This window comes from Cryptotermes secundus, unplaced genomic scaffold (genome assembly GCF_002891405.2).
Source record: "Cryptotermes secundus unplaced genomic scaffold, Csec_1.0 scaffold58, whole genome shotgun sequence".
Lineage (NCBI taxonomy): Eukaryota > Metazoa > Arthropoda > Insecta > Blattodea > Kalotermitidae > Cryptotermes > Cryptotermes secundus.
In genome coordinates this window covers 547,135-561,771 of record NW_019734309.1, presented here as the reverse complement: position 1 = coordinate 561,771, position 14,637 = coordinate 547,135, and the positions used below count along the sequence as shown (strand labels likewise).

Sequence of the window (14,637 nt, the reverse complement as noted above, 5' to 3'; positions counted from 1 at the left end):
GTACTGTGTCGCCCAGGTCTGCGTCCTAGGCAAGCGCCAGGAAACGCAGGAACGGACAGTGTATGTACCTGTGTTATCGAGTGATCCATCGAGCCGCATGACGGTTAACGCCATCTGTCAGACTGAGCGCAAAAAGACACAGGCCGTGTACTTAGTTCTGGGTTCCTTGGTTATGCGTGACAAGTGTGGTAAGAAGTAGCGGGGTAGTGGTTGCAGCTACATTTTGATAATCACGCACTGTAACTAAGGCCTTGTTATAACGCACACACACTACAGTCCTTATGTTAGTGGACTCGAACAGATCCACTGCACATTGTGCTGAGAACGGCCGGGTCTGAACACGAACAGTCCCATTCATTATACAGGGTGTTGTGACTGGTAATGCGTCCAGTTCTAGCCAGAACTCCGTGTAAGACAGTGGTTTCTAAGCGTTATATAATGGTGCTTAGAAAATATCTCTTGCGCCGTACCCGCGGTTAACTTCATGCGTGTATGAGGGACACGTTTGCCAGTTATTTTAAAAATTGGTACTGTGACGTATTTACGTTTGTGTAATTGTCACTTGTGTAATTGTAAAAGCAAGTGTTCAATAAATTCGCTAGATCCAGAACGGTGTGAAGTTATTTGTCGCGTTGACATACACCCAACACGTGACAATACGTTTTACGACTTTAGCTAACTGATATATAGAATTTTGCAAATGCGCGACATTAAGCAATCGTTCTTTTACATTTTGAAAATTGTAATGAATTTAGTTTACAGTCTGATTTCCTCAAAATATGCACCCCCTCCTTCAACCGACTAGTTTTGCGCCATGGAAACGACGGAAGTGAAGGGTCAGGGAATTCCAGTAAGTCTGTTGAAATGCGCCTTAACAGAGCCGTGACACTTGCGCCAAAGACTGTGCTACATAAAATAATAGTGTTTGGTGTTTCTAGTGTTTGATTATTTATGTGACGTGCTTGCCACCATTTGCCTTTCACGTTTTCTGGCTGCCAGTTTTATTTCTGTGTAGTTGCGGGGGGCAAAGTGCGTTAACTTCGGTCGCCCCAATCAGGGGGACTGTACTCTTTAGCCGTTACCCCTTTAACGCCGTTCCATATAGCCATTTAAATTTAACTGTTGTAATCACGGGCGAAGGCGAAGTTGACCCCTTGTTTTACTAAGTACTACACCATGAAGAAATGGGCACGCGGCAGCGTAGTTAGTTGAGGCACTATGCTACAAGCCGGAAAGCCGTTTCGATTCCCGATGAGGTCTTTTGATTTTTTTCTTTCAGTTGACATAATCCTTCCAGCCGCACTATGGCCAGGGGATCGACTCAGTCTCTAACAGACATGAGTACCAGGAATATTCTTGGAATGTTCTTGGGGGTAAAGGGTGGCCGGCGCATAAGGCTGACAACCTTACTGCCATCTACGAGCCGATTGTCTAGAGAAAATGTGGGAACCTCAACATCTCACAATCCTATGGGCCTCCATGGCCTGTTACAAGGATAACGTTACTTTTACTTTACATTCTTACACTATGAAGAAATATGAGAGATTGGAAGTGTAGGTCCACCATCCTCATCGTCGGCACGAGATAGAGATGAGCGGTCACCTTGACACTCCAGGGAGACAGCCCCTGGTACCCCGTTGCGTGAGCCCCAGGGGCGGTCTGCACGCTAATGGTCGTCCAAGCCTTAGCCTGACCTACTTCGGGCACTGAAATGATTTGTGTAAAACAAGAATTAAGAAGAGTGCCATTCTCTCGAATATGACGCCGCATAGTCCGATAGAAGTTCACCGACGTTTCGGAGGAACTTGCCCCTTCATGTTGTGATGAGGCAACCAAAGAAGCCCTGCTCTTTCCATTAATGTATAGAGCTTGGGTCTATTATTTATACATTTCTACGCCGTTGCACCTATTTCTGCCAAATTTGGCATGTTGCTAGAGAATCCGCTTGGGAAGTTTCAGACGTAAACACTTTCTTGAAAAGAAAAAACCCGTTAGAGTTCCCAAAGAAGATGTTTATTTGCTCGAGAACCACTCGTTTTAGCGTATTGATGTTTTTGGCGTTCAGTAGAACTCCGAGAAATAAAGAAGCGCCTCGCATGCTTTGTGCCTTTGTCCTGGGTTTCGAGATATTTAATTTGTTGCTTATTATTATGTTTATATGTCATAACATTCCGGTCTGGCGAACGGTGAGCCTCCTGGCCACTAAACCTGCAGAAATATAAAATCATTTTTTGCTTATAATCCTCAGCATACATTGAAGATAGTGCTTTCTGGGATGTGACGCCGTGTAGTCTGATAAAACTTTACCATTGTTTCGGAAGAAAGAGATCATCAGGATCTGCCCTGAAGATGGAGGCATGAGGTTCTGATCCCATATAGTCTGGCAGATCATTACTGACGTTTTTGAGGGACCATAGAAGGTAGAACTCCTCAATCGAAGGAGAAGGTATTTTTTTTTTTAAATTCTTTTTCAGGACCTGTGTATGACTTCCCATCGAGCTATGGGAGTTCCCATACGCCAGCCTCTGCGTTTATAATGTAGTAACATATTCTGTAGTCTGTCGTCATTCTCAAAATACCAGTTTAGTTTTGCCTCTCTATTTTTTTAAGTTAAATTGAATATTTTTAGCCCTGAACGTATGTCCATATTTCGTCTTTTACGTAAGAGGGTGTACTCAGCTGTTGCATGTAGGAACCTATTTCTTCCGACTGTGTTTTCCTTTTGTTTGATCGATTTAATGTCTAGTTTTCATTTGCGTAAGTCAGCATAGACACTGCCACCGTTACCGAGGACCCCTCTGCTTCCATCTTATTTTTATACCCTGAAGATGGAAGCATCTTGATCCTCTAAAATGTTGGCAAGAACCAACGAGATTACTCGCTGCCTCATCCTAGAAGACATGCCTCAGTTGTCACCTGAGAGTGATGCAGAAACTGCAAAGGTGGGAACAAGAGTCACCATGCAGGGGATCCCGTCGAACACGCAGGCGTACTGAAGCGGCGGGAGAGTTTGGACCAGGAGAGGCTGTTCCATGTGGAAGAATGGCCTGGGCCCGCAGAAGGCTGTCGAAGGTATGGTGATTATGATGATGATGATGATGATGATGATGTATGATTTGGGCTTTCGGGAATACACCTCGTAGACTGTCGAAAGTACTAGACGTTTCGGCAGACGTTGCAGTTGCCATCTACAGGATCATTGTGGGTGGTGGACATGTCAGGTCATGCATGATTGATCAAAATAGAGAAGCCGGATGTTGTGACCATGGGGTTCGGGGTTCAGGAAGGAGATAATGAAAATCATTTTTAGAGTTCGGGAGGTCACGAAAGGAGGTAATGGAACGCGCTTTGATTAGGAACACAGGCGATTTTAGTGAGTGCATGGTTAGGAAAGGGTTTGTGCGTCCAAGCGCTTTACACCGTGTATGTACCTGAGGGCAGCAGTTGCCAGGTTAGGCACTGTTTACGACTTTCATTTCCTTGAAACTGCGCACACTCACGTAACCTCACAGCTGGCCCTCAAGTTGCCTCGTAATGAGATACGAGGCACTAATACGCCCCCATGTTTTACGTGTCAGAGCCAGTTGATGTCGGAGTCGATGTCTCAGAAGAGTGTCCAAACGCTCGTTACGTAAGCAGTGCTGAGCATACCAACCCCACTGTCAACCCGAAGGGAGATCCCTAACCAATCTTCGTATGAGGACGCTTCGCTTCTTCACAGAAGGTCGGAGAAAACTCGTAACGTAATGTAAAAGTGGGATTTGAGGTTCATATGGTGGCGACCATGAAAGTTGGTGTCTTCTGAGATGTCTATCAATATAGTTCAGTTAATAAGTACATTAATTGTGGTCCTGTCTTCCAGCCGGAAAGTTGAATGCAGATGTAACCATTTAAAGCGGAGTACTACGTATTATACCACCTGCATTAGAATTTAAGAACCCTGTATTTGCCCACAAAATGTATTTGTGTGTTCCGTATGGTTCTCACAATAAACAGTGACTGTTTCCCCAAACAGCATTAACCGGTTGGGCTCTGTAGCGGAGACGTAATGAGTTTCCTGTGAGGTACGGACTGAATTCTTATATACCTGTATTATTTGGAAGTGTATTTGTGTGTTCCGTATGGTTCTCACAATAAACAGCGACTGTTTCCCTAAACAGCATTAACCGGTGTATGTTTTTGTAATGTAGAAGCATTGTGTTTTATTGTGAGGTATGAACTAAATTTTTAGATATTACTTGGATTATTTTCACCGATCGGATTGACACAGCGGTAACCCTCTAGAATCTTATTCGGAGGGATATCGGTTCGTATCTCTCCCGGAACATGAACCTTCATGTCAGGGTTTTCATGGTTTTCCTTCAGTCCTTGCAGACATTCCGGAGTAGTACTACTTCCTTCCGAGCCTTCCCACCATTCGACCGTATAGTCTGGGGTACTGACAGCGTTGTAATATGACTCACAAACCGCCCTAGATGAATTACTTGAATCAGTGCTGATATGAATATATTTGTGTTCAGCCTCGACGCAGGTGGTACTGACAGTGCAACAGAGGCCCGTGCACAGTCAGCAGCGACCCACGAGCACCGGGATGACGTCCCCCAGTCTCCACGCCCGCCCGCTCCATCATCACCATTCAGCACCCGCGAGGGCCACAGACCGTATCACGAGCCCCCTGCCAGTCGATGTAAGTAAGGCCTGGGCGCTACTGAGTACAGGCGGCGGATGGTGGCGGATGCGCGCGCCGACAGTGCGCAGAGTGGGGGAAGCGACCACCTGCCGCCTGTACTTAGGCGCACTGTATAATGTCAACTGTTTGCTGGGTTCTTTAACTATGTAATGCTATATAATGCTATGTAGAGACAGTAAGCTATCCCTGTAACAGGCCGTGGAAGCCCATAGAGTTGTGAGACGTCGAGGCTCCAACGTTTTTATACAGTCAGCTCACAGATGGCGATGAGGTTCTCAGACCTACGCGCCGGCCACCCTTTACCCACAGGAAGATTCCTGGTACTCATTTCTGTTAGAGACTGAGTCGACCCCAGGAGCATAGTGCGGCTGGGAGGGTTAGGTCAACTGAAATATCCAATGAACTCATCTGGAATGAGCCCGCGACCTTCTGGCTTGTAGCGTAGTGCCTCAAGCAACTACGCTACCGCGTGTCCCATGTGGAGACAGTACTTGAAAAAGCCACATGTGGGATTTGAGGTGGACAGAGTGGGCCTAGGGTGCTTCTTATTGTTCCAACTGAACAATGCTTATCAGTCGGCGCTGCATAGCCTCGATACTGATAGCGTCGCTCGCTCACTGAGCTGAGCCCTTCTTGATGAGCCGCCGATTCTGCAGCTATTCAGGAACGTCCCAGCATTTAATGGAACACGGACGTTCATTACCGTGTTCACAAGAGCCCTCCACTGGACCATATCCTGAGTCAGATCAATCCAATCCATTCCATCCCATCCTATCCCTGTGATCCATTTTAATATTGTCAGCCCACTTACGCCTTGGCCTTTCCAGTGGTCTCTTTCCTTCTGGCTTTCCCACCAGTATCTTAGTGCATTCCTCTTCTCCCCCATCTGTGCTACATGCCCTGCCTATCTCATCCTCCTTGACTTGATCATTCTAATTATACTTGGAGAAGAGTACAAGTTATGAAGTTCCTCATTATGCAGTTTTCTCCAACCTCTTGTCACTTCATCTCTGTTCGGTCCAAATATTCTCCTCGGCACCCTGTTCTCAAACACCCTCAGTCTGTGTTCCTCCCTTAATTTCAGAGACCAAGTTTCACACCCATACAGAACCACAGGCAAATTTATAGATTTGTGTATGTTTATCTTTATGTTTTTGGACAGCAGACGAGAAGACAGAATGTTCTGGACTGAATGGCAGCAAGCATTACCCGAGTTCAATCTCTTCTTAATTTTCTCCTCAATCAGGTTTTGATTTGTTATCGTTGTTCTCAAATATCTGAACTGTACCACGTTTTCAAAACATCCTATCTTTATATCATTATTTTGCACTGCATTTTGGTGACTAGACAGCAACATATACTTAGTTTTCTCTGTGTAAATAACGAACAAAGAATGAACTCCGTGGCTTGAGTCCGCGAGTGAACCATGCCACCCGAGCAACCGCCGCTTGTCGGCGAAGTTAGTGTAAATAAAACAAATGAACGCAGTCACACGTAAGCAGAAGACAGAGCACGGTAGCTGTGCTAAGGAGGCCGATACATGTTGCAATGAAGAATGTGCATACAATTCCTGTAGCCGTGTACGGATGTGTTAGATGGAACCGCATGTATTCATAGATCACGTGACCAGCATGCACGTGAGAAAAGATAATTGCTTTTCTTTATTGCTAGTGGGGTGGGACTAAGTTCCTTATACTGCGGCCACTTCTGGCCTATTGTACCAGCTCCAGATGATAGGTGAGGGTGATTGTGGAGCAATTGGTGGAATGAAGATTGGCAAGGGAAACTGAAATACTCGGAGAAAACCTGCTTCAGCGCCACTTTGTCCACCACAAATCCCACTTGACCAGACCCGGGACCGAACCCGGGCCGCCGCGGTGGAAAGCCGGCGACTAACCGTTTGAGCTATGGTTCGGCCTCAGATAATTGCTTACAGAGTTTTGATATGAAAGTGCGACGGATTCAGATCTGTTGGAAGTCTAATTCTGTATATACAAATGGGATGGGGCAGTGTGGGCTGGATTCATCTGGCTCAGGATAGGGACTAGTTGTGAACGCGAAAACAAAATTTCAGGTTCCTTATGGGAATTTTTTTAGCAGCTCAGCAACAGGTAGCTTCTGTTGCACGGAGTTAGCTCAGTGAGTGTATCGACTGTGTACAGGCCTGTTGGCCTGCCGCTGTTACCCACCCGCCTTCATACACAATGCATACGGGGAATAAAACGGCCTAGGCTTGAAACCGACCACTCACCTTCATCTCGTGCAGAGGTTAACTGCGCCTCACGTGGATCTGTGTATAGAGTAATCCTTTGCATGTGTTGCAGCACGAGAAGCTACGGCAACTGGAGTGTCAGCATGTCCACACACTGCACCTCACGTGGATCTGTGTGTCTAAAGCAATGCTTTGCATGTGTTGCAGCACGAGAAGCTACGGCAACTGAAGTGTCAGCGTGTCCACACACACTGCGCCTCACGTGGATCTGTGTCTAAAGCAATGCTTTGCATGTGTTGCAGCACGAGAAGCTACGGCAACTGGAGTGTCAGCGTGTCCACACACTGCGCCTCACGTGGATCTGTGTGTCTAAAGCAATGCTTTGCATGTGTTGCAGCACGAGAAGCTACGGCAACTGGAGTGTCAGCGTGTCCACACACTGCGCCTCATGCTCGAGAAGGAACAGCGATACGTGGAAGCCCTGAGGAGCGAACTCGCCAAGTCGAACGAGCCGAAGCTGCATCAGGAGCTGACGGGGGCAGAGCGCAGAGTACGGACGCTGCAAGATCAGCTCGTCAGTCTGACGATGAACGCGGAGCACGAGGTAGGACACGCACGCACCTGTCTATAATTCTGGTTCCTAACACTGCTCGCTTGTCTGATGAGTAGTGTCTCGTATACGCTATTGAAAGTGAAGGGTGAAAATCTAACGAAAATAATGTCCAGGTTATAAAGTTTAGGCTGAAGGGTTAGCTGCTGTCTCATGGTGAAACTCTAACCAGAATGACGCGCAGGTCATAAGATTGAGGCTGAAGGGTCAGCTACTGTCTGATGGTGAAACTCTTAACTAGAATGAAAACCAGGTAATAAGGTTGAAGCTGAAGGGTTAGAACTAACCAAAATGACGTCCAGATCATAACATTGAACCTGAATTGTTAGCTGCTGCTAGAGGGTGCAGCTCTAATCAAAATGGCGTTCAGGTTATGCGATTGAAGCTAGTGTCTGATTGTAAAACTAACGAAAGTGGCGTCCAGGTTAGAAGATAGATACCGAAAGGTTAGCTACTCTTCAGTTGTAAGACTCATACCAAAATGACGTCCAGGTCGTGAGGTTGAAGCCGAAGTGTTAGCTACGTATTGACTGTGAACCTGACGTGAAAGCAATGTCCAGTGTATGCGATTTAATTTGAAGGGGTAGCTACCATCAGGTGGGGTGAAATGTAAACAAAAGATTGTAACCCCTGGACTATGATCGACATACCAGTGAAACGTTTATTTTGTAAGACTGCATGCAGTTGAAGGCTTAGCGAAATCATAACCAAGACAGAGGTTCTTCATTTCGTAACATTGGAACCCTTAGACTTTGAAATAGAAGCCCAGATAACTGTCTCTTTATGAGGTTGAAGTTTAACCGACGTATCAGATGGAGGGAGGGTCATGCACTGTAAAATGCATGAAAAGTAACGCACGTTTCATTAAGTTCAGGGGTTAATCGACATGCGCTTGTAACGTAACGGTAAAATTGTCCCTCTGTGTAAATAATTGTGGACTATGCCGTGAAGACATATGGGGCAGTGGAGGTATAGCTCCACCGGTCTTAACCTCGGCGCTAGATGAAGGTGATTAGTCAGCTCTTCGGCCCGACTGCTTTACACCGTTGGAAAGAGGACCCGGTACCCACTGGATTGGAGGCCCGTCTTGGGAATCTAACCCCGGCCATACAGCCGGTAACCCTGTCGCTATACCGACTGAGCTACTCGTATATGGTAATACTGAAGTTGAAGTAAAGTACTTTATATAATATTTAAACATTTACATGTTTGGTTTATTTAAATAATTATGTATTCCTTATAATCACATGTGATACATGTTCTGTGTTTGCAGTGTCAGTGTTTTTTTTTTTGAGTTGTCATGGTCGCTTCTTGTGCTTGGGCTCAGGCCCAGGTAAACGTCGGTCACAAGCCCCCTTGGGCTGGAGTGGGGACCTGAGTGTGCATTTAGACCCCGCGGTATATTTATACGGTGTGTCCAGGATCAGTTAATACTTTTTTTTTTTATTTTGCCCTTCAATTCCACCTGTTGGCGAGTTGTGGCGTTAAAATTCTCGAAGTTTCAGCTATGGCTGTCTAAAATTTCAAAGCGCAAGCATCGCTGTATCATGTGTTCTGACCTTGAATATAACAGTACTGTTCTGACGCTCGTCGGAAAATGGCGGTTGAACAGAGAGCCAACTTAAAATTCTGTTTGAAGTTAGGCAAAACAGCCGGAGAAGCGTACGAAATGATGAAAAGTGTGTACGGTAGTAATTGTTTGAGTCGCTCGAACATTTTGCGATGGTATTCTGTATTTCGTGACGGCAGGGAGGACATTGAAGACGCCCCACGTGCATCAAAGCCGAGAACAAGTCACATTGAAGAAAATGTGAAAAAAGTGACCGAAATCCTTGCATTAGACAGATGTGTTTCTGCAAGACTCATCGAGGAGCTTTTGGAAATACGAAAAAGTACTGTGCATCAAACTTTGGCCGAGGATTTGGGCAAACGGAAGGTCTGTACGCGGTTTGTACCGCACGCGCTGTCAGGCGATGAAAAACATGCCAGAGTGGAACACTGCCAAGACATGTTACGGTCGGCCCAAAGTGATACAAAATTTACAAAATCGATTGTTACTGGTGACGAGACATGGCGTTTTCAAGATGAGCCGATCACAAAGCGGCAGAATGCAGCGTGGTTGAGCCCAAAGAAGCCGAAACCAAAGAAAGTGCGCATGCAAAAGAGTCGAGTAAAGAAACTGCTGACCGTTTTCTTCGATTCGATTCCAAAGGAATCATTCACAAGGAATTTCTGCTAGAAGTTCAAACAGTGAATTCTAATTATTATCTCGGCGCCCTCAATCATTTGTGGGCAAGAATTCTTCGAATTCGACCTAAATATCAAGAGCAAGGTTCCTGGTCAATCCTCCACGACAATGCCCCACCCCACAAGTCGAATAGCGCGCGATTTTTTGGCCAGAAAAGGGAGCAGAGTCCTTGATCATCCTCCGTATTCGCCAGATTTGGCTCCAGCAGATTTCTGGTTGTTCCCAAAAGTTAAGTTGGCGTTGAAAGGAGACTGTCACGACAGCATCCAGGACATCCAAAGGAAATGTATAGCAGTTTTAAATGCGATTCCACAAAAGGAGTACAGTGACGATTTTCGAAAACTTTTCAATCGATTTGTACTATGTACTGATTTAGGAGACTATTTTGAATAAAAAGAGTGAAATTTTGAAAATAATTCACGTCTTGTATTTTTAATGAACACAGTCTTAACAGAACCTGGACACACTGTATGTGCTGTGTGCCGATCACAGTGGCAGGCCGCGCAGTCTAAGGCGTGAACTGTCTTCGCTCGCTCGAGCGCTGGGATCGTGGGTTCAAATCCCACTCAAGGCATGGATCTCTTTCTGCGTTTGCTCTGTGTTTTTGTTGCTCTGTGTGTAGGTAGTTGATCCCCGTGCGAGGAGCTATACCGACTGCGTACAGGAGTAATGAACCATCGGGTGTCATAAAAATCGGGAAATATTTTGAATATCTGAGACTCTGTCAGCTTCTGAAGAAGAACTGTGCCTCATGGAGTTAATAATGTAGTATCTTGACTAGCTGAGCGACTGTTAGCTTCTTTGGAAGAACTGTACTTCGTGGAGTTAATTATGCCGGCTTTTTTGAACACGGTAGTGAACCGTCGGGTAAAAGGCGTGTAATTTCTTGACTAGCTGAGCGACTGTTAGCTTCTCTAGAAGAACTGCGCTTCCTGGAGTTAATTAAGCGGGCTTTTGTGGACACAGTAGTGAACCGTCGGGTAAAAGCGGGTAGTTTCTTGACTAGCTGAGCGACTCTTAGCTTCTCAAGAAGGACTCAGCTCCATGGAGTTATATTGATATAGGGACGGCGGAAACATGGCAGATCTCTATGCTGGAGGTGTGCCATTTGAATCTCGGTCAGGACACGGAGTTTCCTGACGGAAATTGTTCATGGTTCTGCTCAGGCCATTCAGGAAAATGCCGAAATAGTACTCTAGGGGCGTAATTGAAAGTGTTATTCTGACATTTGCCAGGAAGCTCTGAGGAGGAGCAAGATAGGCCTCAGGACACACGACCGTATTACAATATTTGTTATAGCATAAAGTTCCCTTCTGTTTATTCTGAAACGCGAAGTACTGGAACACTGTCCGGGACGGGAAGCCTTGGAAATGCGTGTAGACGGCCCAGATAAGCAGAAGATAAGTCCCGGGGACTGGCCGGTACATGTTACCAAGGGAACTGTTACAGTGCACGTTAGGAAATGCGCTGTTGGGGACGGTAGTTAATGGCCTCACAAGGCCCTGGGAAGGGTCGCCTTAAGCTGGAGCGTTCTGGAAGTGAGCAGACGGCGTCTCTCTGCCCCCCCCCCCGCATTTCCGGCGCTGACATTATTATTAGCATTAACCGCTGCAGATGTGTAACGTGTGCTGCAATATAAGGTAATACGTATTGTATTGTCAGGCGTTAGTGAACACATACAGGGTTTGGATTGATAATTGGATTTATCGAACACTTATATAACTCATAACTACAAATAATTACCAACGCCTTAAGTAATCTGGACATTTTAAAACTCAACTACAGCAGCACCACGTCTCCTCTCTGTTCTGTCGTCACTAGTCGGTGCTTGGTAGCGGCGCCTAACAGTGCTACTCAAGACTAACCGCTGACTCCGACTTCCGACTGAACTGTCTAACAGTCAGATCCAGTCCAGTAAGATGCTGCTGGCTCTCGACAGCAAAGTCGTTGTTGGTTTCGGGCGGGACCCATGACCATATTTTTGTTCTTTTCAAGACTGTTGCGTATGTTGAAACGGGGCCTCTCCTCTTCGACGAGAGAAGGGGGTCTGGCTACTTACTTGCCACCCCATATACGGGGGTGACTCACCTGCACGCACACGCACGCTCGACTCCTAGTCAGAGTTACTTTATGGCTGGCGGTTTGCCGCCAATCAGTTCCTTTTGGCGCCTAGCCTCTTGAGACTCACGACTAGATATATTTTTTTTTTAACTGAACCCTTGCGGTAATAGTCCTCAAGTAACATCCTCTGTGACGAAAATATGGGTTTGTCCCTCGTGAATATCCTTGGCCTTTCGTCAAGTCTACATATCGCACATATAGCGTGTTATTGAAAATTCTTCCTTGTGCGCTATACGAGTATACACGTCTTCTGTCAGTCCAGGCTTTACAAAGCAGATCATGTCTGTCTTACGTATCTTACGCTACAACGGAAGCTTAGTCACTTGAACGGTCGCAAGCTTGACCATCCCCCACGTTTAAGCCTCATATATTTTCCAGCTCAGAATTTGCTTTAGGACTGCTTATATATTAACTTAGGGACGGACCGCATAGAAAACACCACCTCTTGCAGTTTGCTGTGTTGTTGCATACGGGCACGTGTTTATCGATCAGTGGAAGAATTGTTCTCTTTTTTCTCGCTATTATTCTGTTCCTTCCTACTCTTTTTTTTTCGTTCTCTGTGTAATGTGTTCTTTCTCCCGGCTTCCGCCATTATTTTGCCTTCTCCCCTTTCCTGCGCCCCCCCCCATCCTTTTCTCTCTCCTCGTGTTCCACGTTCAGCTCTTCCACATTTTAGCCTACTTTCCTTATTTTGAAAAACAAGATGAGGCTTATGAGCTCATGTTGCTGTCTATGCATCTGTGTATCCCTCTGTGATAAAAAGAAGACTTATGACATCACCTTGCTGTCTNNCCCCCCCCCCATTTTTTTCGCATTCCCAGCTGTCCATGTCGTATAAGAGGAAAGTATGTGGTTAGTTCTTCCGGGAATTTCTTGTTGCTCTTTCATTCTTCCTTTCATTGCCTTCCATATCTCTTCTTCCTTGTCCTCTTACCCGTCTTTCTATTGCCACTGTCTCGTCGTGGCCACAGCTTGTTTCTATCCGGCCCCGGCCACACTGCGCAGGTGCCGGTTTTGCCGTTACGCAAGCCGCGTGCTGGACTGGGCGTTTGACATCATCGCGTGCGGCCGGCAAACAGCTGACGTCATGAAGACAGTTATAGCCTCTGACAAGTGTCGGAAGATAGGTGCGCACTGCACAGCTTGAAGCACAGTGGTCATTGTATCTGCCGTGGAAGGTCGGTGTCCCAGTCGAGATTCAAACCGGTCACTTCCCGGATACAAACCTGAAGTTTCTCATTACCTCCTAAGCCAATTTGCTCGGTGGGCTATGTTATGGGAGTATTGAAAATTGTAGATGATCATTTGAAGATCTGTGTGTACCATTTGATTTGATATTAGAAGATTATGTATTTTTCTCAGAACAAGTTAGAGAAAGAGTCGTTGCTAGCTAACGGCTCTGAAACAACATTCGTTTCTAGGTAACGGCAGCGAAACAAACAATGGAACGACTAGGCGGTAGATTCTCAATAAGCAGGAGTAGACGGCCACTGCTAGGGCACGTTCCCGCGGCAACGGATACGCATTTAACAGGTGAACGGTGTTTTTCCGTGGTCCGTGCCAAGATGTATTAAGCAATGTACAAGGTTTTAAGAGAGCAACCCATCTTCTCGTAAGAGAGGATGTTACATAAGGACTGTGACCGCAAGGGTTCATTTGAAAAAAGTCTCTAGTCGAGACTCTCAAGGGGCTTGTTGCCATGACGAACTGATTGGCAGTAAACCGCCAGCCTTAAAGTAAACTTGACTTTGACTCGAATTAGAAATACAGTGCCTGGGGGTATAACCGGGCCACCCTGTTCCTGGAGGACCTGGCCGTCCATGTTGGGGGAGTCTCGAATCTGAGACATTAAAAGATGGGACTCGAACCCGAGAATGATTGAGCTGGCAAGGGCCAGAAGTAATTGTAAACGACAGACCCATCACATAGCCAGGAAGGATGTTAACGTAAGGACTGTGACCGCAAGTTATTCAGTTGGGAAAAAATACTGGTCGTTTATCTCAAGGGGCTTGGCGGTAAACCGCAAATCGAAAAGTAACTCTGACTCTGAGCTTGGTCAGTCAGTCTGTGAAGAGAAGACAACTGGAGAAAGAATACACAGTTGGAAGGGAGCTGCCGTTGAGAGAGGACTAGCCATTGTTAGAAGCTCCTACCAGGCAACTGCTCGGGCTGGAAGAGACTTAGCGTGATTTTGTAAAGTGTGGAAATTAGCACTGGCGCTATAATTAAGTGTAGTCACAAGTCGTCAATAAATCCAGTATCCAATCTAAAACCCCGTCGAGAGTCACTCTAGCACGTGACAGCATTTATGTGTTTCGTATGATTCTCCCAGTAAACAGCGATTGTATGATGTATATACAGGATGTCACAGGAGGAAAGGCCAGTATTCTGGGAGGCCGCAGTATCGGCCCTCACTATAAGCAAAAATATATATGTACTCGTACATGTGCCCCATTCCGAACGGTTTCCGAGATTGGGCTGTTTCACTGTAAAGTTCCGAAACCGTTGATAAGAAAGAGATATTACCTACTGTTTCTGATACCGGTATTTATTATTCAAGTGACAAAGTTGGTACAGTTTACCTAGTGTAATAGAATTTCGAAAATTCCACCGTCAACATCAGTGCAGTTTGCAATTCGCGTGAGGACATGGCGTGTTGCTCGTCTGTACAGTGTACTGCACAGTGAAATACCTCTATCTCAGTGCAACTCGTGTGAGGACATGGCGTGTTGCTCGTCTGTACAGTACAGTGAAAT

At 46.0% G+C, this 14,637-nt stretch overlaps 1 protein-coding gene across 7 annotated transcripts in view; it reads left to right on the top strand.

Annotated features, from left to right (window-relative positions):
- Positions 1–14,637, top strand: part of LOC111868402 (rho guanine nucleotide exchange factor 12) — a 443,237-nt gene that overhangs the window by 69,454 nt on the left and 359,146 nt on the right. For all 7 annotated transcript variants that reach the window (XM_023859003.2, XM_023859000.2, XM_023859001.2 and 4 more), the window contains 2 exons: positions 4,521–4,687; positions 7,300–7,506. In XM_023859003.2, coding sequence (XP_023714771.1) covers positions 4,521–4,687; positions 7,300–7,506 — 374 coding nt within the window. The remainder of the gene's footprint in view (positions 1–4,520; positions 4,688–7,299; positions 7,507–14,637) is intronic.